At 43.0% G+C, this 27,909-nt stretch overlaps 1 protein-coding gene across 1 annotated transcript; it reads left to right on the top strand.

The window, feature by feature from the left end:
* Positions 1-1,881: 1,881 nt before the first annotated feature.
* Positions 1,882-23,458, top strand: SLC35G1 (solute carrier family 35 member G1). The gene is made up of 3 exons (XM_037399834.1): positions 1,882-2,486; positions 17,227-17,407; positions 17,925-23,458. The coding sequence occupies exons 1-3, from the start codon at positions 2,210-2,212 to the stop codon at positions 18,682-18,684; spliced, it is 1,218 nt and encodes a 405-aa protein (XP_037255731.1). The 5' UTR covers positions 1,882-2,209; the 3' UTR covers positions 18,685-23,458.
* Positions 23,459-27,909: the final 4,451 nt, after the last annotated feature.

Genomic DNA, 27,909 nt, shown 5'->3' with positions numbered 1-27,909 from the left:
TACTTGAAAGGGCTGCATAAAACATTGACCTGTCACATTTATGCAGCTACTTAATTTTCCAATCTAGGGCAGCGTGACTGCAAATTACATTTGCCTGCTGGTTAGTTTGGGCAGCTGCAACGGCTCTGTCATTTTGGAAGTGCTCTCCTTAGAGAGGAGGGTTGTACCTCACCGGCAGAACTTGGAAACTCTCAAGCCGAGATAATCCTGGCAGTTGGACCAGGAGCAAACAGAACACTTTATGTATCTTGGCATAAACAAACACTGCCCTTAGACGTTCCCTTTCGAAGCCAGACATGGGGGGGCACAGAGGGGGTTGTTGCAGAGTCTCTTTGGAACTCTCAACAGCACAGGATTTGGCACTGTGGCACTCCAGAAGTTTACTTTGGGTTCTGTAGTGGCAGTATTATAAAATAAATACCTAGTCTGTAAATTTTTAACAAGTATATAAACAAATAGCCAGAAATCATAAAAACTCACTAGATGTTGTTCTGTGCCTGTACTATGGATTAACTGTTTGGCCTCTGTTTTTTCTTCACTGGAGACTCAAGTCAGCCAGCTGCTGCTGCTGTTGCGGACGGCAGAGGTAACTTGCGCAGTGACGGCAAGGCAGGCTGTGTGGGGGTGCGTGTGCGCTGCAAGCCTGCTCCATGCTCGCTGCCCGCCGGACCGGCCAGGCCTTCCTCTTAGAGACCTGCGGGACCACCACCCCAGGATGGCTGGCGAGAGGCAGGCTCCACGGCTGTCCTTCACCAGGACTGCTCTGGGGAAGGACAGCTCTGCCTTTGTGTGGCTGGTTCACGGAGCAGTGACCTGTAAAAGCGGCCTTGGAGTACAGAGAAGTGTAAGTGGGAGAGCAGAGGGCTGCCGGGTTTACTTGCATCTCCTGCTCCAAATTAAACCCAACTCCAAGGGACAGGGAAGTGCATCAGGCAAAAGTAACTTTGTTAAGGGTGTCTGGGAAATTTGCTGGCCTGATTCTCTCCCCTTTGTGGGATGTTGCAGCTGCCCTTGCATCTCCACAGAGGCAAGACTTTACAAGCTTTCACCATAGCCTTTGCAGAGGACTATGCTGATAGGAGCTTTGATGAAAGATGTTTGTATCTAGTGCAGCAGATACTTATTTTCTTGGTTTATAGCAAGAGGGGTTCAGATAACATAAATCTTTAGAAATAATCCTGATTTCAACACAAACCGTCAAATTTATTAATTTTCTATTTTTTAGTAGTCAACATAACACATCTAATTTTTAGTTAAGAAATTTGTGAAGTAATACTGGTCATATTAATGAAATGCTAGCTCTGAGATAATAAAATACTTATGGCCTCTGGTGGCTTAGCATGGGCTATACAATGTGCTATGTCAGAGACAAGGAAAGCTTGAAATAGCTTTTGTGAAGTAGCTTGAGGGAAAGCTTGGAGTAGTTTGTGTTAAATAGCTTGTATTTATCATTTAGTACACATTTTGCTGAAGGTATAGATTACATTTCCCCTTGTTAAAAATAAACACGGATTAATTCATGCCGCTAAAAGACGAACGTGAGCATATATCTCTTCTTTGAATAGAAATTCCTATTTTAATTATTGATAATAGCTTAGCTTGCTTAAAAGGGAAGAATTGTACATTTTTCATTTATTCTGCTGCTCTTTCTCTGCACTCGATGACGGGTAAGGAAAAGGGGCTACTCATTTTTTCTTCCAGGGGCTCGAATGACGCAACAACGCCCCTACGGTAACTTCGCGCCGCCGTTTCCCCCCTGCCGGCGCCCCGCCTCGGGAGGCGGCTCAGCAGCAGCGCGGCCCGGCCCTGCGGCCCTGCTCCGCTCCGCTCCGGCGGGGTGCGGGCTCCCCCTCCCGAGGCGCCGCGGCCTCGCTCGTCCCGCCAAGCCCCGCCGAGGCCCAGGCCCCTCGCCCGCGCAGCGCCCTCCGCCGCCCGCCGCGTCTCTCTCTGGGGGCCACCGCGGGCCGAGGGGACGCCGGGGAGGAGCCGGCGGGGCGCTGCCTCCTGCCCCGGGAGGGGGTTCGGTCCCCGCCGGGCGCTCGGGCAGCCATCTGAGGCGGACCGGCCACCCGGCTGCTTCCAGGTGGGGCCGTGACCGCGGGGGTGGCTGCGGCGCGACCTGGCATGGCCGCCCCCGCGCCCCGGAGCGCCGCACACCCGCGGGGCGGGGGCAGGCGGGGAGCCGGGCGGCGCGGGGCGGCGGCACCGCATGCGCAGGAGGCCAGGTGCCCGGCGGGTCGCCAGCGGCCGGCAGCGTCGCGGGCGGCCCCGTGTCCTCATGGTGCCGTGTCAGGGCGGCGAGGCCGCCGCTGTGCCGGCAGCGGGCGGGAAGGAGCCGGAGGTGCCGCTGGGCCGGCAGGACGGTCCGGATGCGGAGCAGCCTTGCCTGTGCCCGGCGCCGGGCATGGAGGCGGCGGGCGCCGAAGAACACCGCGGTCGTGGCTGCTGCTGGGGTTTGCCCCGGCCGCGCTGCTGTGGGGCACCTGGTGAGGACGGGGAGTCTGGCAGGCGGGGCGGGGCGGGGGGGGTGGGGTGGCCCGCTCGGCCGGGCTGCCCGCTCTCGGGGTGACATTGCCGGCGGGGCGGAGAAGGAAGAGGCCCCGAGGGCACCGGGGCTTGCCGCAGGCGGTGGGGCGCCGAGCGAGCTGGGGCGGCCGCAGAGGGCGGCCCGGCACCTGAGTCCGCCCCGCCGCCGGCTGCCCGCGGGCGGCTCCCCGCCGCTTCCGCGTCGGCCCCGGCTGTAGCGTTCACACCTGGCGCCCGGAGGGGCGCAGCGCGACCGCTGCGAGCGCGTCAGGCCGCGCCCTCCTCCTCCTCCTCCTCCTCCTCCTCCTCCTTCTCCGGGATGGGCCAGCCCCCGAGAAACGAAGCGCAGCGGCGGGCACGACTCCCCGGTGGCGCCGGCTGGGCCGGGGCCGACCCCGCGGCGGGCGGGCAGGGCGCTGGGGGCCGCGCACCGCTCGCTCCCATCCCGGCGGTAGCGCTCATCCCTCGGGAAAGCGGTGGCTCCCGCCGCCGCAGCGCTAGCGTGAGGCTCGCCAGGTGCGGGTGGAGAGGGGTGCCTGCTGGCAGGGCGAGCGGGGAGAGGGGCGTGAGTGCCGGCAGCCGCCTGCCCTGGCCATCCTCGCCAGCGCCGCTGTGAGCACGCTTCGTTCTGTCTCAGTCCGTGCTTAGTTTCTGGGACGTGCTGGATCGTTAAAGCCACAAACTTACTGCAAAATGCGTGACGTGTTCTTATAAGTTAAATGTTGCTGCTTTTTAAAACATAAACGCCACCTACAAATAATTTTTGAAGTTGTTATCTGGGGTATTTAGCACGTGTCATTTTTCAGCATCACTGAAAACGTGTTTCTCATTAAATACAGACCATAATTGACTTTCCAGCAGAAAACGGGTAAGATGGCAATCTTTCTCAGCTAGTGGGCTGTGGAGAGGCCAGAAGAGAGAGTGTAGTTCACCTGCAAAATTCATGTTAGTATCACTTCTGAGGCAAAACTCGGGGAAAAAAATACCTGAAATCCTGAGAAACTTGCATTTATTCACCAAACACCCCACCCCCCCTTTTTTTTTTCTTTCGGTAGTCTATCCAAGCAAAATTTGTGAGTCAGTGGCTGAACTTTATGAATCATGCCTAGATCCAGTCTGCGTGACCACGCTTAGCTGGCGCGCAGGCTGTTGTGCTCCTGGCACTACCCGAGGTTAGTGAGAGCGCTGCTCAGCTGCTTGCGGGGTGAGCAACCCATCACCCCTCGCTGGCTTTCCTGAAGGGCTGGGAGAGTCGTCTTCTCACTGACCGGCTTCCCCATAGCCCGTACTTGTCTGCCTCTGCTACTCAAGATGCGTGCACGTGAGAAACGTGATTTTCTGCAGTGTATGTGTTTTGCAAGTATAAAAACTCTTTGAAAGAAAGCGTGGCATTAATATGCAAACAAAAAGAATTTACACAGAAAACGATGTGTGGCTGGAGGCATTTGAGTAGGACCTAAAACAGGAGTGGATGATTGTTTGAAAGGCTTACGTGTGGAGATGGCCAGGGAATAAAATTGGAAAACCAAGTCTCTAATCTGTAGCCGCTCAGAAAAGAGGACTTGGGTACTACTCAAAACTGTTTTTATTTTCAGACTGCTACACTTTTTATTTTTTTTTTAAGAAAAAACCATGAATACTTGAGTATTTTGATAGTGTAGGGCTAGTGTTTGGAGGCTTAATATTTTGTGGGGTGGGAATGTTATCTTAACCTAACTTCTTACAATATATTTCAAAATAAGTACTTCTTCAGAACTGCAACTCTTTTGTTTTTGGTGGAAGAACTTGTACCATTTCACTTTTAAAAGGAACTAAAACATTTCTTACCACACTGGGTACATGCTTTAGCAATGTGAGAGGCTGATGGCTTAAATTCTGGTATTGCAAGATACTGTTTCTGATAGGCATGGTACGTTGGGTAGCTTACAAAAATGATTTCCTTTTGTTTTTTCTGCTCCTTCAAATCCAAAGCTTAGTTCTGTGTATGAGATCCTTTCAGCTTACTTTGGTTTAGTTTGATTGGTTTTCCATTTCAACACTTCCATTATTTAGATTGGCTTTGTTCTATAGTAATCAGATGAGCTATCATGCCTGAAGTAAAAGTTAATCTGTTTGTGCTGTGTTCATCCGTACGCCAGCCTGCACTTGGATTTCCCGTTTCAGTTACAGGCCAGTCTTGATGCCTCTTGCTTTTGTATTAGAGGCGTTGTTGATTTTGTGGTTTTGTTGTGTGACTGTGGATTAGCATCTTACATAATTAATGGACATTTTAAAAATCTGCTCATTTTCGTAGTTGTTGAATGTCCCGTTGCAGTGTCAGTCAGTGGTAGTTTTTATAGTAACTTTTATGTAAGTGGCTGTTGCTAAACAGAAATGTTTCTAGTAGAAACTGACATTAATTTTCAGGTGTATTGTGGCTGGATTCCTTGAAGAACAGCCTTTCTGCCTACTTAAAATTCTGCTTGCAGGTGTAAAGCCTGGGTCTCTAGAACTGTTAAAGCCAGAACCAATGCTGTACACGCTGTGTCAGCCCACAGTCCCAGCTCCCAGGCAGTAAGATGCAGTTTCTCAGCCTTTGGTGGTGATCTCAAGGACAATCAAAATGGTTTGTGACAAGTTTTGTTAATTTAAAAAAGCCCACACACCTCAAACAAACCAAACCCCCTGCAAAACCATATTTAGTTGCTGTGAGAAACTATGGACTAGGGTATTGTTTATTAAGATTTATGTTAAGCCCAATGTAAAGGTCGGACAGCAAAAGATACGAAATCGCTTATGCAAACTAAACCAGCCACCAGATACCGCTTGTGCAAGATAAGATAACCACCAGATGTCCAGGAACCGACAGAAACAGGACAAACAACCCCATATAAGGACATATGAGTGAGGGGTCAACTATGGGACAAAGGAGGAAGACTTCTTACTTCGGCCTCAACGACCACCAGGAGGCAGAAAACGACCCCCTAACAACAACTGAAGCATGCGCAGAGTACCTCCACTACTTCCTGAACACGGAAGTAAAGATGTATAAAAAGGGACTGTTTGAACTGCTCAGTACGGCAGTTGGCGGAGCGCAGACTCCCCTGCCGTCCAGCCCTGTTTTTGCTCATATTCTACTTGCTATAATTAATAAAATTTAATTGGATTATGATCCGTTGTGGTCTCAATTTATAACAATTCCTGGTGCCGTGACTCAGATAAGGAACGGTGGGCTTCCGTCCTCCGGGGAGGCGCCCCGCGACAATCCGCGGCCCCGCGACCGACAGCCTACCTCAACCTTACCGACGAACCTAAATTCTAGAATAATGAGCAAAGGAGAAACCGGTAAAATCCCATAAAATTCTGTGCACGGGAGTCCGGACGAAGACGCAGGACGCGTAAGTATATTGCGAATTTGTTCGCGGGTTTGCCGTTTGGGCGGGATTGGGTTTCCTGGAATATAACGAGTGAGAGGTTCGATATACTGAACCAAGCGAGTGTGGACTCTTAAGTACTGCGTCTCCCATCTCCCGCGAGGGACTGGGCCAGGAGCAAGGGGAGCGAGTGAGTGTATGTTTGTGGATATTCCAGAAGATGGGGGCGAAGGGCAGCAAGCCTTCGACTCCCATGGGAAGGGTACCCACTGTACCTAAGAATACCCCTCTGGCATATATCTTAGACAATTGGAGATATTTCCCTGGAACCCTAGGGAAAGATAAGCAGAAGATGATAGAATATTGTACTAAGATATGGGGAGGGAAGAAGATTTCTAAAAATGTCTTTTGGCCAGTCTATGGGTCAGAAGAAGATTGGGTAAGACAGCAATTAAACCTCTGGGTTAATAATAAAAAAAAAAACCCTTAACCCGGAGGAGAGTCAATATGCGGAAGTGTAGCTAGAAAGACCGGGAGCTAGACTTTACCCGCTGAATGAAATAAAAATTAAACAAAGAAAAAAGAAGGAAGAGTTAGACGAAACCCTTCTAACCCCCCCTCCTTACATTCCTCCTCCTGCTCCCGCAGCCCCTCCAGAGGTCCCCAGAGCGCCCACTCCCCCACCAGAGTCGGAACAAGGGTCTCCCCCTCCTCCTAGACGCGTAACTAGAAGTCAAAAAGGGGCAGCTCAGATATACCCCCTAAGGGTAATACCCATGGGGGGACCTCAACCTGTGATCGGATATATTTCCGTACCCCTAAACTCGGCTGACCTACGAGATTTTAAAAGAATCGAGATGGGAAACTTAATTGAGGACCCACTCGGAGTGGCAGAAAGATTAAACCAATTTTTGGGACCAAACCTTTATACTTGGGATGAGATGTAATCTATCCTTGGTCAATTATTTACTACTGAGGAAAGAGCTATGATTAGACGAGCAGGAATGAGACTGTGGGATGCTTAACATGCCCAGGGACCTCAAGCAGATATTAAATGGCCACTTCAAAAACCTAATTGGGATAATCAGGATCCGGTGCATAGAACTCATATGCAGGACCTGAGAACTATAGTAATTCAGGGGATTAGAGAAGCAGTACCCCGTGGCCAGCATATCAATAAAGCATTTAATGAAATGCAAAAGAAAGATGAAAGCCCTACTGAGTGGCTGGAACGACTGAGGAAAGCCCTTCAGCTGTACTCTGGGGTAAATCCAGACGACCCTTTAGGGTAAGCGCTCCTCAAAACTCAGTTTGTGGCAAAATCATGGGAAGATATCAGAAAGAAGATTGAAAAGTTAGAAGACTGGCAGAATAGAGGGTTGGATGAATTATTGAGGGAAGCTCAGAAAGTCTACGTAAGGCGGGAAGAAGAGAGCAGCAAGCGACAAGTAAAAATGATGGTAGCAGCGGTCAGAGAGGATCGCAAAGGGCGGACTGGTGAACACAGGTCTGCTGGAACGAAACAAGGGAACGTAGTAGTAAAGAAGGAACAGAGATGTTTTTACTGTGGAAAGAAGGGACATATAAAGAAGAATTGCAGAGAAAGGATCAGGGATGAGGAAATACTGAAAATGGAATAGGAGAGTCAGGGGCTCTATACCTTAGGGGACCGGAGTCATCATGAGCCCTTGATAAAATTAAAAATAGGTCCCCATAAACAAGGGTTCACCCTTTTAGTAGACACTGGAGCTGAGAAATCGACTATTAGGCAAATACCTGAGGGATGTAAAGCTTCCCCTGAAAAAAAGTACAAGTAATTGGGGCAAAAGGAGAACCCTTTAAAGTAAGCAAAATCAAAAATGTGGTATTTGAAACTGAAAATAAATTTGGAATGGGTGAACTCTTGCTCGTCCCTGAAGCAGAATTTAATCTGTTAGGACGAGATTTAATTGTTGAATTGCAATTAGAAATTAAAGTGAAAAATCAAGAGCTAACGGTGTCTGCTTATCCTTTGACCGTGGATGATCAAAAACAAATTAACCCCGATGTCTGGTACTCTCCGGACACAATTAGTAGACTGGAAATCCCACCGATTAAAATCCAAATTTCCGAACCCCACATACCTGTGAGGGTAAGGCAATATCCCATATCCCTAGAAGGACGGAGAGGATTAAAACCAGAAATTGATCGATTGTTAGCACAAGGAATCTTAGAGCCTTGTATGTCACCCTTTAACACTCCCATTCTGCCTGTAAAGAAACCAAATGGGAAATACCGGCTCGTACATGATTTAAGGGAAATAAACAAAAGAACTATCACCCGGTTCCCTGTAGTAGCAAATCCATACACACTGCTAAGCAAGCTAGGACCCCATAACTCCTGGTATAGTGTGGCTGATTTAAAGGATGCCTTTTGGGCCTGTCCACTGGCAGAAGAATGCCGTGATTATTTTGCCTTTGAATGGGAAGACATAGAGACAGGCCGTAGACAGCAATTGAGATGGACCGTGCTCCCCCAAGGGTTCACTGAGTCCCCTAATCTGTTTGGGCAGGCCCTGGGAGAGCTCTTAAAAGAATACCAGGTACAAACGGGAAACGTGCTGTTACAGTATGTAGATGATCTGCTCATAGCAGGGAATAATAAGGAGGATGTAAGAAAAGAAAGCATTCGACTCCTAAACTTTCTTGCACAAAAGGGACTACGGGTATCACAAGAAAAGTTACAATTTGTGGAGGAAAAAGTGAAATATTTGGGGCATTATTTGTTTAACGGCAAGAAGATATTGGATCCAGAGCGCATTAAAGGAATTCTGGAATTACCTATGCCTGTCACTAAGAGGCAAATTCGGCAGGCATTAGGGCTATTTGGGTATTGTAGGCAATGGATAGAGAACTACAGCTTTAAAGTTAAATTCTTATATGAACAACTGTCTAAAGACAAAATACCCAAGTGGACCCCTCAGGATCAAGAGCAGTTTGCCAGTCTCAAAAGGGAGCTAAGTCAAGCACCGGTTTTAAGCCTCCCAGATTTAAAGCAGCCATTCCATTTATTCGTTAACATACATGAAGGAACGGCATTCGGAGTATTAACTCAGGAATGGGCCGGACAAAAGAAACCGGTGGCATACTTATCAAAGCTGTTGGACCCTGTGAGCAGGGGTTGGCCGAGTTGTTTACAAATCATTGTTGCTGCTGCCTTATTACTTGAAGAAACGAATCGTATTACCTTTAATGGAGAAGTTGTCCTATATGCGCCTCATAATATAAGGGGGGTGCTTCAACAAAAAGCAGAAAAATGGCTTACAGATAGCCGACTATTAAAGTATGAGGGAATACTCATAGAATCTCCAAAACTATCCCTAAGGACTATCGGAGCGGTTAACCCTGCAGAATTTCTATACCCAGGGGAAAGTACTGAGTTAGTACATGATTGTCTTCAAACGATTGAACAACAAACACGAATTCGACCAGACCTAGAAGAAGAGGAATTACAACATGGAGAAATATTTTTCATAGATGGGTCATCTCGAATAGTGGGAAAAAAGAGAATTTAAGACAATAGAATCGGGCCCCCTGAGTGCCAGCTGGTCGGCTCAAGCCTGTGAGCTGTATGCATTGTGGAAAGCATTAGTGTCACTGAAGGGAAAGGATGGAACTATATATACAGACTCACGCTATGCGTTCGGAGTAGTGCACACTTTTGGGAAAATATGGGAAGACAGAGGATTCGTTAACTCACAGGGAAAAGAACTGATACGCCCGGAATTAATTCGGCGAGTTCTGGAGGCATTAAAAATGCCGAATAAAATAGCAGTTGTACATATAAAGGGACACCAGCGAGGTACGAGTTACCAAGTTAGGGGAAATAATGCAGCTGATACAGAAGCAAAACGAGTGGCAGGCAATTATAGTACGATTTTAACTATACAACAAATACCTGTTAGTAAAAATTTGAGGTTTGAGTCTGCAGAAAAGGAAAAACTAGAACAAATGGGAGCTAAGGAACAGGATGGTAAGTACATATTGCCAGATGGGAGAGAAGTTTTGCCGAAGGGCATAGCACTTGAAATATTTTCAAAAATACATAGTAAAACACACTGGGGAACCCAGGCGTTAGTTGATCATTTCAATCAACAGTTTGCCTGTATAGGCGTATATAACATAGCAAAGACAGTCACGGCAGCCTGCGAGACCTGTCAAAAGGTTAATCGAAACAACATGAGACAAAAGCCTCTTGGAGGACGTTCCCCAGCATACAGACCTTTCTCACACATACAAGTGGATTTTACTGAACTACCCAGGGTAGGGCGTTACAAATATTATTAGTAATGGTGGATCATTTAACACATTATGTTGAGGCTTTTCCTACCTCCAAGGCAACTGCTAACCAAGTTACTAAAGTGTTACTTGAACACATTATACCTCGATATGGAGTACCTGAAGGTATCGACTCGGACAGAGGAACACACTTTGTGTCAAAAATTGTTAGAGATCTAACAGAAAGCTTGGGTATTAAGTGGGAATACCATACGCCATGGAACAGCTGTCCTGGACTGCTGAGCGTGGATGGACTCAAGCCAGTCGCATTAAAGGCCCAGTGACGAGACCCCACTGGAAAGTAATCAGTACTCCAGGTGACACCAAGATAACCCTGAAAAGATAACGTAATGATAGAGACTTTATTTGATTATTTTGCCGCATTGCCTTTTGGTATAAAGTGTGTATTGCTGTTTATATTTGCTATAATTATTTCTTTTTTATCTATTATATATGGAAGCATACAAAGTGTGTTGAAGGAAAGTGCTAAACTTATGCAACCACACAATATTGAATATAGAAGATATGCTGATGTAAATAATATATGTACTCTAGATACACGAATTAGGTGTAATAATTTGAACTGCAATTGTTATCCATTTGCTTGTTTCAGGTGTAAGGTATGCCAGGATAAATGGTGGACACACTGTGAATGTAGATACCCTCCGATAGGAGTTTACACACAGTGTTGGAAAAATCCAAAGAACTCTCACTGAGTGGAAATTAAAACAATTAGAGTCTAAACAAGAAATTATTCGAGAATCCCATGAGTGGTGGGAAATTTTTGCCAAAGGAATAAACCCTCAATATTATTGTTACCACTCCAACGAACCAGTCCCCTTTATAGCTGAAATCTTGGCTATAAAGTGCAGAAGGGAAGTACTAACCGTGTTTTGCTTTGCCCCATTAGTTAAAGCTGCAAAGTGGGAAGCCTATGTAAACAGGCAGAAAGCCCGAAACAGCTGTTCTCCTGAAGAATCCCCTTGCTGCCGAGAAGATGGTACACCCCGTGGCTCGAAGCAACCGAGTCGACGGGCAAGGCAGAGGAGGAACAAACTGTGGAGAAAAGAACCAGAACAATGGGACACAAAAGCAGCAATGGCCGAACTTCCCCAGGACTGGTAAAAATATACTTAAATTGGCAAAATTGACAGACACCCTTTTTCCTGTTATGCCATTAGTTCTGTTATTGATAATAACCCAAGCAGATGGAAACCCTCATGAGCCAATGAGCTGGAAATTATTGCAATTAGATACAAGCCAAGTCGTTGGTGAATTTCAAGGACCTGGCAGCCCAACATTCAACGTAACTCCATGTCAACTAATCGGGCAATTCACTCCTGTATGCAAAAGACAAGGATGGCAAGGTAATAAAAGTTCAACTTATTTTTGTCCTGCCTCTAATCCAGGGAAAGAATACTGTAATTACCCTGGACATTATTATTGCGCATACTGGGGATGTGAAACAATGGCCCTAGAATGGGGAATTAATAATGATAAATATTTGAAAATTAGTTGGGGACCCCAAGGCTGTAACCCACCTTCATATACTTACAATGGATATATATTAGGGGGACAATACTCATCAAACTGTCAATATCTGGAAATAAATATATCAAGTCCTACAGATGATAGTTGGTTAGTAGGAAAGATGTGGGGAGTTAGAATCAGAGAACCAGGGCCAGACCGAGGGGGTTTTATTAAAGTAATAAAGGAAAAGCTTCCACACGATCCCTTACCAGTAGGACCAAACCTGGTCCTGAATCCACCCACTTCCTCTGAAAAAAGGTTGCCCCCATAATTGTTGTAACCCCTTCTCCAGACTCCCTTTCGGAAACAACTAATGACACTGTGACTGAATTTTCTTTATCCAGGGATCTAGAGTTGTCAGAATCCAAAAACCCCTTATGGAATCTAATGCAAGCCTCTTATCGTGCCCTTAATGAAAGCAAACCAAATTTAACTGAGGAATGCTGGTTATGTTATAATGTTAAACCACCATATTTTGAGGCAATTGGAAAACCAGGTAGGATTCAATGGTCTAATGGTTCAAACCCACGAGAATGCCCATGGGATGACCAGAGGAACCATACGCAAGGAATTACTATTCAATTAGTAACAGGTCAAGGAAAATGTATAGGTACAGTGCCCGAAAAGTATCAGCCTTTGCGCAACCGAACAGTCACTAACACCAATATAGAGAAACACAAGAGTCAAAAATGACAAATGGGCTATCCCGACACCAGGAGCTAAATGGGTTTGTTCAGACATCGGAGTAACGCCTTGCCTATCCCTAAACGTGTTTAATCAATCTCAGTTTTGCGTACAGGTGATTATTGTTCCTCGTCTGATCTATCACACCTCTGAGGAGGTGTTACGCCACTTTGAGGGAGACCTGAATAGACAAAAATGAGAGCCAATTACAGTGGTAACCCTAGCTACACTGCTGATAGCGGGCGGAGTTGGAGCAGGTACAGGCATAGCCTCCCTAGTAAAAGGTCAGGAATTACGAAGTTTGCAGATGGCTGTAGATGAGGATTTAGCAAAAATAGAACAATCTATCCAAAATTTAGCCACTTCAGTAAAGTCTTTATCAGAAGTAGTGCTGCAAAATAGAAGAGGATTAGATCTATTGTTCTTAAAGGAAGGAGGGTTATGTGTAGCTCTCAATGAAGAATGTTGTTCTTTTGCTGACCATACGGGAGTAGTCCAGGACACCATGTCTGAACTCCGGAAAAGGTTAGATCAACGTAAGAAGGATCGTGAGGCGGGCAGGCCATGGTATGAAAACTGGTTTAATGTTTCACCTTGGCTAACCACTTTGTTGTCTGCTTTAGCAGGACCGCTTATTATGTTGATTCTGGGACTTATATTTGGGCCTTGTATATTACACTATATTTTACATTTTATTAAAGAACAGTTTGACATAGCTAAATTGCTTATTTTAACTACGAGGTCTGGGGCAAAATATAAGAGTGTATCTATTAATGAGGATGAAGATTGTTGTGAATGCGTTATGCCACGTGAGAACTATGCCTATTGTAATTGTGAGGTATTACCTTGTGAGTGTTATGATAAATGTTGGGATTGTGGAAAAAGGTTTGCTTGCAGTGCCGAGAATGAAAGTAGCGTCTAATAGACAATAATAGGATAAAAAGAAAAAGGGGGGATTGTGAGAAACTATGGACTAGGGTATTGTTTATTAAGATTTATGTTAAGCCCAATGTAAAGGTCGGACAGCAAAAGATACGAAATCGCTTATGCAAACTAAACCAGCCACCAGATACCGCTTGTGCAAGATAAGATAACCACCAGATGTCCAGGAACCGATAGAAACAGGACAAACAACCCCATATAAGGACATATGAGTGAGGGGTCAACTATGGGACAAAGGAGGAAGACTTCTTACTTCGGCCTCAACGACCACCAGGAGGCAGAAAATGACCCCCTAACAACAACTGAAGCATGCGCAGAGTACCTCCACTACTTCATGAACACGGAAGTAAAGATGTATAAAAAGGGACTGTTTGAACTGCTCAGTACGGCAGTTGGCGGAGCGCAGACTCCCCTGCTGTCCAGCGCTGTTTTTGCTCATATTCTACTTGCTATAATTAATAAAATTTTAATTGGATTATGATCTGTTGTGGTCTCAATTTATAACGCCGCTGTGAGCACGCTTCGTTCTGTCTCAGTCCGTGCTTAGTTTCTGGGACGTGCTGGATCATTAAAGCCACAAACTTACTGCAAAATGCGTGACGTGTTCTTATAAGTTAAATGTTGCTGCTTTTTAAAACATAAACGCCACCTACAAATAATTTTTGAAGTTGTTATCTGGGGTATTTAGCACGTGTCATTTTTCAGCATCACTGAAAACGTGTTTGTCATTAAATACAGACCATAATTGACTTTCCAGCAGAAAACGGGTAAGATGGCAATCTTTCTCAGCTAGTGGGCTGTGGAGAGGCCAGAAGAGAGAGTGTAGTTCACCTGCAAAATTCATGTTAGTATCACTTCTGAGGCAAAACTCGGGGAAAAAAATACCTGAAATCCTGAGAAACTTGCATTTATTCACCAAACACCCCACCCCCCCTTTTTTTTTTCTTTCGGTAGTCTATCCAAGCAAAATTCGTGAGTCAGTGGCTGAACTTTATGAATCATGCCTAGATCCAGTCTGCGTGACCACGCTTAGCTGGCGCGCAGGCTGTTGTGCTCCTGGCACTGCCCGAGGTTAGTGAGAGCGCTGCTCAGCCGCTTGCGGGGTGAGCAACCCATCACCCCTCGCTGGCTTTCCTGAAGGGCTGGGAGAGTCGTCTTCTCACTGACCGCCTTCCCCATAGCCCGTACTTGTCTGCCTCTGCTACTCAAGATGCGTGCACGTGAGAAACGTGATTTTCTGCAGTGTATGTGTTTTGCAAGTATAAAAACTCTTTGAAAGAAAGCGTAGCATTAATATGCAAACAAAAAGAATTTACACAGAAAACGATGTGTGGCTGGAGGCATTTGAGTAGGACCTAAAACAGGAGTGGATGATTGTTTGAAAGGCTTACGTGTGGAGATGGCCAGGGAATAAAATTGGAAAACCAAGTCTCTAATCTGTAGCCGCTCAGAAAAGAGGACTTGGGTACTACTCAAAACTGTTTTTATTTTCAGACTGCTACACTTTTTATTTTTTTTTTAAGAAAAAACCATGAATACTTGAGTATTTTGATAGTGTAGGGCTAGTGTTTGGAGGCTTAATATTTTGTGGGGTGGGAATGTTATCTTAACCTAACTTCTTACAATATATTTCAAAATAAGTACTTCTTCAGAACTGCAACTCTTTTGTTTTTGGTGGAAGAACTTGTACCATTTCACTTTTAAAAGGAACTAAAACATTTCTTACCACACTGGGTACATGCTTTAGCAATGTGAGAGGCTGATGGCTTAAATTCTGGTATTGCAAGATACTGTTTCTGATAGGCATGGTACGTTGGGTAGCTTACAAAAATGATTTCCTTTTGTTTTTTCTGCTCCTTCAAATCCAAAGCTTAGTTCTGTGTATGAGATCCTTTCAGCTTACTTTGGTTTAGTTTGATTGGTTTTCCATTTCAACACTTCCATTATTTAGATTGGCTTTGTTCTATAGTAATCAGACGAGCTATCATGCCTGAAGTAAAAGTTAATCTGTTTGTGCTGTGTTCATCCGTACGCCAGCCTGCACTTGGATTTCCCGTTTCAGTTACAGGCCAGTCTTGATGCCTCTTGCTTTTGTATTAGAGGCGTTGTTGATTTTGTGGTTTTGTTGTGTGACTGTGGATTAGCATCTTACATAATTAATGGACATTTTAAAAATCTACTCATTTTCGTAGTTGTTGAATGTCCCGTTGCAGTGTCAGTCAGTGGTAGTTTTTATAGTAACTTTTATGTAAGTGGCTGTTGCTAAACAGAAATGTTTCTAGTAGAAACTGACATTAATTTTCAGGTGTATTGTGGCTGGATTCCTTGAAGAACAGCCTTTCTGCCTACTTAAAATTCTGCTTGCAGGTGTAAAGCCTGGGTCTCTAGAACTGTTAAAGCCAGAACCAATGCTGTACACGCTGTGTCAGCCCACAGTCCCAGCTCCCAGGCAGTAAGATGCAGTTTCTCAGCCTTTGGTGGTGATCTCAAGGACAATCAAAATGGTTTGTGACAAGTTTTGTTAATTTAAAAAAGCCCACACACCTCAAACAAACCAAACCCCCCGCAAAACCATATTTAGTTGCTAAGCAACTCACAGCAGTGCCCTGCTGATGATATTTTAGGAGGTCCTAAGGCTCACTGGCTTCCATGCTAATGTGAGAACACCGCGAACACTGCCTTAGGTGCGTGGAGTTCTCACTCTTACCTTCAGAGGGTGTTCCAGCAGAAAAGGTAACTCCCAATGCTTTAGACAGACAGAGAGAAAAGAGAGAGTGAGGTAACATCCCAGTCAAATATTTAGATGTGTTCTCTTTGCCATGGTGTTCACCTCTAGGTTCAGTGGAAACACTGTTCCTCTTGTGCAGCACAGCAATAAGGGAAAAGGCTGGTTTCTTTGGAGACCGTGTTGAGGTCAGCAGCAGTTCACCCTCTCTGCTTGCTTGCATGCCTTTTTTTTTTTTTTTTTTTTTTAAATTGTCGAGGGTGGAGATGGGTGGAACGAGGAAGAGTATGTCCCTGAATAGAGCCTGAGGGAATGGGGAAGCTTGAATAGAAAGTATTAGACTTGGGAAACTACAACTACTTCAGGAAGAGAAAGTTTGATAAATAAGCATACAATAAGGTGAAACTGAGGTCTTCATGGAACTGTGGTAGATATCAGTACGTTAAGCAGGCCTATGATATTTTAAAAGTAGTCACTTCAATTTCTTCTGCTTAAAAATGTGTATTTGATGTTTATTTGGAGAAAATATTTGGATTCTTATAGAAAGATAAAAATTATGTAAAACTTCAGAGGGTCTAGGTCAAATTTAGGGTGATTTAACTGCAAGATAAGCATGAAGTATAACAAAAATGAGGTTCTCTACACAATTTTTACATTGTGAGCTAGGAAATTAAATTTTTGCTTATGAACCTTAATTTACTTAATAATCAGATAATTCCCAAGGTAGTAATTTTCAGTGTTTCAGAATCTGACCATGGACCATTTTGCAGTCAGTTGTATTTCTTGGTCCTTGGGTGGTGGTCAGAATCATACTATTAGCCCTATAGTGAATCATCCAAACTAGCCTGATGCCTCTGAGGAGTAAAGCCTGCTAAGTCATATAGAACCGTGGGAAGTTTTGTATCCAAAGTGTTAAGAGTTCATCTCTTGTCTTGTGTTTTAAGAAAAAAAAGGAGACCTTTAGTGGTCAGTGAAATGCATTTTCAGGGGAAGTCTGGTAAATACACGTAGTATTTGCATGTTTCTTTTGCTTCCCCTGTCCTCTACCACAAGAATAGCTACAACTGTATGGAGCACTGGAGTATGTAGAGCTGCCTGACCTAAGAAATCTTCTAATAGATCATTACTAACTGGAGTTTATTTGTTGCAGGAGCAAAGAAGAAAGCTGCTTGTCCAGGACTTGGGCTGTTTTATACCGTACTGTCTGCCTTCCTTTTCTCAGTGGCCTCTTTATTTCTTAAAAAAATAGATGATGTACATTCAGTGGAAGTGAGTGCATTTCGATGTGTTTTCCAAATGGCATTTGTTCTTCCTGGTTTAATATACTACAAGTAAGTGAAGCAAACATTTAAATTGAAAGTTTTTTCTGAAAAGTAGATCTAGAATTATCACTCAGTTAAATCAGATTGCAAGATAATTTTAATTTGGACTTCATTTGCATAAGTGCTTTTTTTATTAGTTGATAGTATCTTAATACAATTCAGAAAACTGAAAATCTTTGACTCCTTGAATTGTAGGGTTTTCTACAGGAATTATGTGAAATGTATCGATCTTCCATTAGGTAGTGTTCTCAAAAAATAGGAGGTAATTTGTAGACAGTTTTGGGTTATTTTGCAAGCAAAGAGTTAATAGCTAGAAGATCAGGTTCTGGAATCTGAATATAATTGGGGGTGGGGGTGGGAATAAACTGGTCTGTGGTAAAACAGTTTAAAATATTTTGGTATTTTGTAAGTCACTCATCCAGAAAGGTGTGTACAGTCTAGAAGGGTGTGTATATTTAAATGTAATTGGATGTTGGTCATGAAATAAGCAAGCCAGTGACATTAATGTGTCATTTCTGTTTTTCAGAACGGGGTTTTTGGGACCAAAAGGTAAAAGAATTTTTCTTTTCTTCCGAGGATTCCTTGGCTCTAGCGCAATGATTCTTCTCTACTACGCTTTCCAAGTCATGCCGCTAGCTGATGCCACTGTTATAACTTTTAGCAGTCCTGTTTTTACATCGTTGCTGGCATGGATCTTTCTCAAAGAGAAATACAGTATTTGGGATCTTCTGTTTACCCTCTTTGCAATCACTGGAGTGGTTCTTATTGCCAGACCACCGTTTCTGTTTGGGTCAAACGTAACGGGAATTGAAGGAAGTTACACAGACCATCTTAAAGGAACTATAGCAGCAATTACAAGCACAGTATCTGCAGCTTCAACTTTTGTTATACTAAGGAAGGTGGGAAAATCTGTGCATTATTTTTTGTCAATTTGGTATTATGCAGTTATTGGTTTAATTGGCTGTGTTATAGCGTTGTTTGTTTTGAATGAATGGCGTTTACCATATTGTGGTAAAGATAGGGTTCTTCTAATATTAATAGGCTTGTTGGGGTTAGGGGGTCAAATATTTCTCACAAAAGCATTACAGATAGAGAAAGCTGGACCTGTAGCCATAATGAAAACAATGGATGTGGTGTTTGCTTTTATTTTACAAATTCTTTTTCTCAATCATCTGCCAACTTGGTGGACTGTGGGTGGTGCCCTTTGTGTAGTAGCCAGTAGTTCTGGAACTGCCATTCGTAAGTGGCGACAAAGCTTGAAAAAAGCTAAACAAAATGAAATCTAACAATACAGACACCTAATTCATTACAGAAACAAGCAACCTTGACATATATATACAATATTTATTTTTATTTATTTAAAATATCTCATTTACCAAATTGTAGTACCAAGTTACAGCCAATAAAATAAGTTGTTGGGTTTTTTTAAGAAAACAAAATCGAGGATGTTTTAACAACTGATTAGGTATGTGCTTTTCTTTCTCATATGTAGGCATGCAGATACAAGAAATAGAAAGATATTTAAAAGTTTCTTGCTTCCTATCAAAAGTGGACAGTAGTGTTTTGGCTTTCATTTTCCTAGAATTCCTGATTCTCCACTTAGACCCTTTCTCCATTCTTTTGAGCAGTGGAAATCAGTCTCCTAGGCTTACTTAATACTGTTCTCTGCTTGATTACCAGAGGGGTTGCAGTATAAAAGATAGAAGGGAACGAAGAGTTATAATCCTATGAACATCCAACTTTTATAGAACAGATAAAGCTTGTACATTTACAAGCCTTCTAATTATTTTTTTTTTTTTGTACAAAACAGATGCCAAATGGGGTTTTATTTTTAATTTGGATTCTAAAAGAAAAAAGGCTATTTCATCTTTCCAGTATCAAGAGAAAATCAACTTGTGCAAATTATCTATCAGCTTTGCTTTCTTTAAAAAATAGTTTAAAATGTTTGCACTTCTTTTACAGACATAATGAAACAACCTAATCCCTTTCTTTCAATATGATTTCCCAATAAACATCTTCAGTTGCTGCAGTCTCGGTGATGAGACACAACAGTTAATTGTATGCCACTCGTAAATTAGCCATTTCTTGTGGTATGGAATGTTATGCTGTAGCTGCACTTTTCTTTATTCTATGCAAAAGATTATAGGTTTTAGGTATTTAATATAGATTATTTTAAATGCTGCTTATGACCCTTTTTGTTTAGGTTCTTTTGTACAAAAGTTCTTTATGAGACCAAGTGTAAGTCGTCTTGGCCTTCATAAAGTTTGGAGGATTTACAATAAAGCATTTTTCTGTTTCATGAGAATTTGAAAGAGTGCAGGGTAATTGCAGTTTCACAGGAAATGAAGGTTGGCCCAGGTCATAGCAGAGATTCTGCAGAACAGACTTGAGGAGAGCTTGATGGGGTGGTGGAGCTATGGATATACATCTCTAAGATGTGGAGTGAGCCACACTACATCTGGCAGTGCTAGTGGGCATCTTCAGCCCCGTTTCTCCACATGGCCCTTTTAAATCTGCAGTTAGTCACTTCTTACACATCTTCTCATTTTTATAGGCTTTATCTTGATAGCAACAAATATTAAGAAAAATGCTCTTAGTGTCCTTCATGTTTGAGGAGGAATATATATTTAGTTTCAGGAAGGGGGATTTTCCCAAATGGAGTCTTACGTACTTTTGGGTCTTGTCTCAGTAGTGCTTAAAGAAAATTTTGACTTGGATCTTTATTTGGTCCTTTGTATCATAAGGTGGTTGTCAGTTTTTTGCTCACTTTAGCTTTTTTCTAAAAGAGAATGCTGTGTTCTGTAGACTTGATACATGGTAGGTTTTGGTTTTGTTTGATTTTTTTTTTTTTTTTACAAAATCACTAAAGTTGGCTGATATTTTCTTATTTTGATTTACAGATGTCCAGTCACATATCTTTTCTTTTGACAATAAGCATTGCATCCTGGCAGGGCAGATCTAGGTACTTGTGTCCTTAAGGACTGGAATGTGTATGTACTTCAGGATGCACTGGATGTGAGGAGCCATCTGCAACAGGTTTCAGGGGTGGGAAGGAAAATAAACTGCATTTTTTACTGCTTAACTTCACATTTAATATGGATGTGTTTGAGCTGACACTTCTAAAGGTGTGGTTCCAAAGCAGTTCAGATTGATGTAAATCTGGGTTGTCAGCTAGTCCTGCTCCCTCCCGTTGGCTCAGTGCTTGTGCTTACGTGGTTTTGTGGTGAGCTAGCCCTGGGAGCTGATCTGGCTATGTAACTGTTTAGTAAGCTTGTCAGAGAGGGCAAAACCAGAGTAGCCTGAGCTTGATTAGAGTGTGAAAACATTAGGAAGGGGAATTAGATCATAGAATAGAATCATTTAGGTTGGAAAAGACCTTTGAGATCATCAAGTCCAACCGTTAACTTAGGGCTGCCAAGTCTATCACTAAACCTAAGCACTGTATCTACCAGTCTTTTAAATACCTCCAGGGATGGTGATTCCACCACCTCCTCGGGCAGCCTGTTCCAATGCTTCACCACCCTTTCAGTGAAGGAATTTTTCCTAATACCCAGCCTAAACCTCCTTTGGTGTAATTTGAGGCTGTATCCTTTTGTCCTTTTTTAGTTATCTGGGAGAAGAAACTGACCCCCACCTGCCTAAAACCTCCTTTCATGTAGCTGTACAGAGCAATAAGGTCCCTCCTAGATCTCCTCTCGTACAACATACAAATGTTGATTTGTCAGTACAGAATAAAAATAATGTGGAAGCTTATATAAAAAATCTTCAGGTTGTATTATTTCAATTAATCTTGTTTACACTTAGTGGAGAAGAACAGCCTACTGAAGAAAGGACTGTTTTCTTGCCCTTAATACATAAGGAAGTGTAGAAGATAACCTGACGTGAAATCAACAACCCAATACAGTGATTGGTAATTTTTCTGTCAAGTTCTTGCGGAAACACTTCTGATATATTTCCATACCTGTGGTGCCAAATGATTTTTTTTTTCTTTATCCAAATCTATAGGGTTTTCTTATGGCTCCATCTACTTATTTCCTTTTGCTGTTCTTAAACCTTCCTAAATACTTAAGTTGTTAAAAATAATTATAATCTAAATAAGATCCTGTGTTAGAGGCCATTGTGTTTTTTGGAACATTATTTTGATTTTGAGCCATCTTTTAGAGAATTGTTTAACTAGTGTGAGAATGAAGAACTTGACTAGGGCTTCTCTAGTCATAAAGTATGACAAGCTAGCTTCTATAACTAGCTTTTCTAGATGATATTGGGAATGGAAGACACTTAAGCTTTAAGGTTTTTTTTCAACCACTTCAATTTTTAGATTTTTCTTCCTCTCAAATGTAGGTTAAAACCCTAAAATTTAGTTGGAAGCCTTGAAGAGAATACCCTAAAATGCTGGTGGGTTTTTTTAATGAAAAATATTTCTTACAATCACATTAAGATGGTCAAGCTTTTTTTTTATTCAGAACTTAACAGTTTGAGAATCTGAAATGAAGCTGGCTGAATGTTGATCCTTTCAGATTCTTAGTTTTACTTTTTTCTAATAGAGTTTTAATTTCAAAAAAATTTTTTTAGCATTTTAATACAGCAATTTTCTCAGGGTCAAATGTTATTTTTCTGAGCTTTTAGTCAGAAATATATTATTAATGTTCATCACCTGTAATGTCCTGTTGTGATCTTTGCAGTATTTTTAAGTTTGATAAATTTACTTTTCTAATAGAAAGACCTTCCTTTGTGATATGATGGAATATTGTTACATTGCAATTGCTATGCCATAAAGTTGTTTCTTTTGAATTTCAACACGTTAATGCAGTGTAGTGATTTCAGTGGATCCTGAATAGAAAGAGTAATAATTATTATTGATTGTTTTGCACCTAAGCACAGGGTAAAAAGGTTTAGTTGTTACTGATGCATCACAGAATGTTTCTTATGTTCTTTACTATGCAAACCACTGTAATCATCTGTTGTCTTCAGTGGGACTTTACAGCCTTAAAGCCTTGTATACCTGACTGTTCTATAGAAAGCTGGCTGAAAAAGTTATGTACTGTCACTGTGCAGCAGCCTGTTTGTTTCAGGTTACGTTGGTTGTCAAAGTGTGCTCTAAAAGCTGTCTGCATACACCTACACTAAGAATTTGGCAAAGTCAATCGTGTAGGCAAGGGCGGGCTATGTAATTAAAATGGACTTCCTGCATTTGTCCAACACCAGGCATGAAGTGACCTCAGCATAATAGCATCAATGAAATGACTAGTTCAACGTGTCCTTTTTCTTCTGAAACTAGGCTTTTTCCCAGTTCCAAAAACTGTTCTAAGATGGCTCTTCCTGTAAATGAAAACAAGATAGATAGTACTACCCTTGATCATCATTCAGTACAAACACTTCCCCCGGCCCTGTAGTATTTTCTCTCCCTTGAGCTTTTGTTCAAGAGCTGTCTGTTGGAAGAAGGTTTAGTTCTAGAGAGGTAGCCTCTTAAGTTATTTCCTTGCCAATGAGTGTTAATTAACCAGGAAGTCAGTTTTCCAGTTCTCTACCATGGTAACCATGGTATGCTCATCTGTGGCACCAGCCCCACAAGGGTCGTAGGAGCATGATCTCTGTCCCTGCATGGGGTCAGGGTTAGTAATGCTGGCAGCAGATGTGGAACACTCTCTTCAGCAGGACGTTGCAGTGACCAGCAGAATATTTTTGTGGTCATAACTGCCTGTCCATCCAAAGAAAAGTCATGGCTTTACGTTCCTGCAGGTGCAGGTAACTTCAGGGTGGAACATACATAGACTTCTATGGTGATAACACTTCTGTGTATCAGAATGAGTAATTTCCTATGTTATGTGAGTTACTGTTTGACAAAACGGGGGTAAAAATACCCTCAGCATTAATTAAATGATTTTTACTATGTCTTGTTTATTGTTAAATATATATTGAATTATATGTTTTGTAGAAGTTACTGGCTTTGTTATGTAGTAGTATATTTTTATAGACTATTCTTATATATTGAAATGTTAAGAATATTTTCGTAAGAGATTTATATTCATCATTGCTAATAAAATGAACCTGAAGAATTAATGTCTGGTTTTGCATTGAGTAGTAGAACATACTTAAATGTAGTGAGATTGTCAAAGCTTTATGAGAGAACCGTTAATCATACAGTCCCTGTTAAATATGATCATGTGCCTCGTTCTGCTACTGTTAGCATACAGCATCACTTTTTATGGCCTGCGACAAGCTAGAGATGAAAAGAAGCTCCATCAGCTTCCATACAGCAATTTCTTAACTGGAAACTGTGGCACTGACAGGTCAGTAAAGTTAAATTTTCGTGTCCAAGTGGCAGTTTGTTTTTGTGAGTGTTTTGTTTGTTTTTTGTTTCATTTCTGTACATCATGATTTCATATCAGGTCTTGCCCCTTCTGTCACAAGGTGATCCTAAATTCATCCCTAAATGCTTGCCATTATCTAATGTTTTGGTAATTAACTGTTGACCAAAAAGGAAAAAGAAAAAAAAAATTACTTCATTGGAAAACCACCACCATTGCTCAGTTTTACAAAAAGATTGTAGTACTTTTTCAATTAGCCTTATAACAGTGCTTCCTCCTGCACTGGTGTCTGGCTCTGTAACAGCAGAAGACACCAGAACTGGACAAGGGTGTTGGCCTACTTGAGAGCTTTGTGCATATAATGGATCTTTATTTCTGGGTGTGACTTGACTTGTCTTCCCTCATCTATTTTTCCCTCTATAATGCTGAGTTACATAGCGAGGAATTACTAGCAGTGTTAGCCTGTCTGTCCAGCACCCTCTTCTTCACCTTGCGTGCTCAAAAATTAACTCACTGTAGGATGACTTGACAACATCTGTTTCTCGGGCTGAAAAGTAAAAGCAAAGTACTTTCAAGAGAGCTTACTGTGCCTGGCATGGACAGGAGACTAATTGTGAAAGAACTTTGTGGAGAAACTTTGCAGATTTCTCTCGGCAGTTCTGTAGGTTCTTGGGAACAACTATAAATATACGGAAACATATGCTTTAAGGGAAAGGAATAAAGCTGTTTGGATAGACAACACTAAAGTCTTGCTTATTTACAAATGGATAGTGACATAGCACATGAAGAGATGAGGACTGTTACTGAATCCTAAGACTCTTGAAACAAAATTCTAGAATTATGTCTACCCACTCCAAAAACAACAAAAAAAGCAAGCAGCAAAGTGATCAAAGGGTTTCAAAGGAAAAAGTGTTCTCGTTATTACTTGGAAAATAAACTTCACTAAAGTGGCAAAATACAAGCAGTGCGAATTATCCCCTTATTGACTTGATACAGCAGTCTTTGTATGCTGAGCAGTACATGAGATACAATATGCAGATGAACTGTTCAAATAGGTTTCAGCTGATTTTTCTGATTCTTCAATTAGCTTTGTGTTGAACTTTATTTTCTGACAGGATTGAATGAAATTCCCACATTGTCCTGTCAAATAGCAGTAAATTCTGGAAAGGATAATGAGAAACTACTTTGTCATTGGAACTGATTTACTGAGCAAAGAGAAAATGAGAGGTTTGAGTTCTTGCCCTGCTGGTATAAAGTGATTCTGGGGTCTGTGTGAAAGAGGTGGAAAGAAAACCTGTTTCCTCATCAGCCAGTATCAAGTTCCTTTTATTTCACTCTGTATTTTGACTGTTCTGTCAGTAGGTGGGGCTGTCTTTCTGAATTTATTTCTTAATGTGTAAAATTACACTAAACTGTTAAAAATGCAAATCCACAGTTTTAGACAATGAAAGTTTCAATACAGTGTGATGTACACAATGTAAATACCCAAATGTGAGTAGGAGTCTAGGTGCTATTGAAGTACTTAAATGACTACACAGGATGCTGCTCAGCAGACCCCTGAATAATCTCTTAAACTGTTTTCTCTGATGTTTTAAACTGCATCCTGCACCCTCTCTCAGGGCAAAACATTCTCGAGGGTACAGGAGGACTTCAGCAATGCTCTGTCTCAGAATTCTGGGGAGCAAGGGGACAGTGGGCCTGCCGCCTGCGTGTGAACGTCAGTGAATTGAGAAAGGGATGTTGTAATGAAATTAGACATCTTGTTGGTAATGGCCATAGAATCATTTAGGTTGGAAAAGACCTTTAACATCAAGTCCAACTGTTGACCCAGGACTGCCAAGTCCATCACTTAACCATGCCTCTAAGCATCGTATCTATGCCTCTTTTGAACGCTTCCAGGGATGGTGATTCTACCACGTCCTTGGGCAGCCTGTTCTTCACCGCCCTTCCAGTGAAGAAATTTTTCCTCCTATCCAATCCAAACCTCCCCTGGTGCAGCTTGAGGCTGTTCCCTCTTGTCCTGTCGCTTGTTCCCTGGGGGCAGGGCCCGACCCCCCCTGCCTACAGCCCCTGTCAGGCAGCTGCAGGGAGCGATAAGCCCCCCCGAGCCGCCCCCTCCCCAGGCTGAACAGCCCCAGCCCCCTCGGCCGCTGCTCGTGCCCCAGCCCCCGCCCCAGCCCCTCAATGTCTGTCTTGTAGCGAGGGGCCCAAACTGAACACAGGATTAGAGGTGAGGCCTCCCCTGTGCCAAGGATGGGGCACCATCACTGCCCTGGCCCTGCTGGCCACACTGTTTCTGATACAGGCCAGGATGCTCTTGGCCTCCTTGGCCACCGGGGCATGGTGCTGGCCCATGTTCAGCCGGCTGTCAGCCAGCACCCCCAGGGCCTTCCCTGCCAGGCAGCTTCCCAGCCGCTCTGCCCCAGCCTGTAGCGCTGTGTGGGGCTGGTGTGACCCATGGGCAGGACCCAGTTCTTGTTGAACCTCATACACTGGCCTCAGCTCATCAGTTCAGCCTGTCCAGATCCCTCTGCAGAGCTTCTCTGCCCTCCCGCAGGTCAATACTCCTGCCCAACTTGGTGTCATCTGCAAACTCACTGAGATTGCACTCAATTCCCTTGTCCAGATCATTGATAAAAGATATTTAACAGGCCTGGCCCCAGTACTGAGCCCTGGGGAACACCACTTGTGACTGGCCACCAGCTGGATGTAACTCCATTTGCTACCACCCTTTGGGCTTGGCTGTCCAGCCAGCTTTTAACCCAGCATGGAGTACACCCGTCCAACCCATGGGCAACCAGTTTCTCCGGGAGAATGCTGTGGGAGATGGTGTCAAAGGCTTTACTAAGGTCCAGGCAGACAACATCCACAGCCTTTCCCTCATCCACTAGGTTGGTCATCTTCTCATAGGAGGATATCAGGTCGGTCAAGCAGGACCTGCCTTCCATAACCCCATGCTGGCTGGGCCTGATCCCCCATTTTCCTGCATGTGCCATGTGATGGCACTCAGGACAATCTGCTCCATAACCTGCCCCAGCACCGAGGTCAGGCTGACAGGCCTGTAGCTCCCCAGATCCTCCTTCCTGCCCTTCTTCGAGACAGGCATCACATTGGCCAACCTCCAGTCTTGTGGGACCTCCCCAGTTAGTCAGGACTGTTGATAAATGATGGAAATGTTACTGGATATGGTACAGACTGTATATCTAGCATATGTTCTAAGCATTCTTTAAAAAATAAAAAGGGGGGAGGAATGACAAGTACATTCTCTATTATATCTGGGGTAATTTGTGATGATGAGTTAGGATGAATTTAGTCTACTAGTTCTGATTTTGCATAGAAATAGAAAACATATGCTGTCTGAGCTGTTGATCAGCACATTAAAACTACTGCCTCCTGCTTTTCTGTTGTTTGGCAGATTTACAACAATATTTTCTGTTCCACTCTGATTTTTATTTTGGGGCTAGAGTGAGATCCCTTTATAGTTCTTGAACAGGTTCTTGGTGCAGGTGCTGAGGCGGGGAGGCTATATTCCTCTTCTAGCACCTCATCCCCAGGGCCTTACTGCCAAATATTTCCAATGGCAAGGTTTCCCAGGTGTGCTGGAAGAGCCTCTTCAGTTGGACCAGCTGGTTAAATGGGGAAGTTATGCAGGCTTTTGAGCATAGACACACCACACCTGAAGCCTGGTAGAGTTGGGAACGGTTGTTCCAAATTCAACTTAATTTAGAGGAGGGAAGTATTAGAAAGGGAGGAGATGATACATTTAACTACTATAGTGAGCTAGAAAAAATACTTGTCAACTTGTTTCCATTGGAAGGTTGGCTGGAGGATTTTTTGCTGGTGTTGGCTGGCACTGGTATGTGGTGTTCCATTTAATAGGAAGTACTGGACAGTTTTTGGGAAGCCAAGCAACATTAAAGGAGAGAAAAAGCTTTCTAATATAAGTTGGAAAAGCTATGTGGCAAATCCATTTTATTTCATATGAAGTGCACTGTAAATCAGATCTTAATATTTACTTTCTAATATCCCATTTGTAATTTATTTCTTAAAACAAATATTCCTTTATATTACCATAAAAACTCTTCAGTCACTATTGAGTTTTGATCAGGAAGTGAAGGAAAAAGCTGTATGCTTTTAAAAAGTAATCCTGATTGTGCTGGGGTTTTTTACTTTACCAGAAATATTTCATGCCAACCAATGCCT

This window comes from Falco rusticolus, chromosome 9 (genome assembly GCF_015220075.1).
Source record: "Falco rusticolus isolate bFalRus1 chromosome 9, bFalRus1.pri, whole genome shotgun sequence".
NCBI lineage: Eukaryota > Metazoa > Chordata > Aves > Falconiformes > Falconidae > Falco > Falco rusticolus.
This window is presented reverse-complemented; position numbering and strand designations above follow the sequence as displayed.

Excerpts from the sequence above, each read along its gene's own strand:
- SLC35G1 (XM_037399834.1), top strand. The coding sequence starts at position 2,210 with ATGCGCAGGAGGCCAGGTGCCCGGCGGGTCGCCAGCGGCCGGCAGCGT. Across the intron at positions 2,487-17,226 it reads GCGCTGCTGTGGGGCACCTG|GAGCAAAGAAGAAAGCTGCT; the intron begins GTGAGGACGGGG and ends TATTTGTTGCAG. Across the intron at positions 17,408-17,924 it reads CCTGGTTTAATATACTACAA|AACGGGGTTTTTGGGACCAA; the intron begins GTAAGTGAAGCA and ends TCTGTTTTTCAG.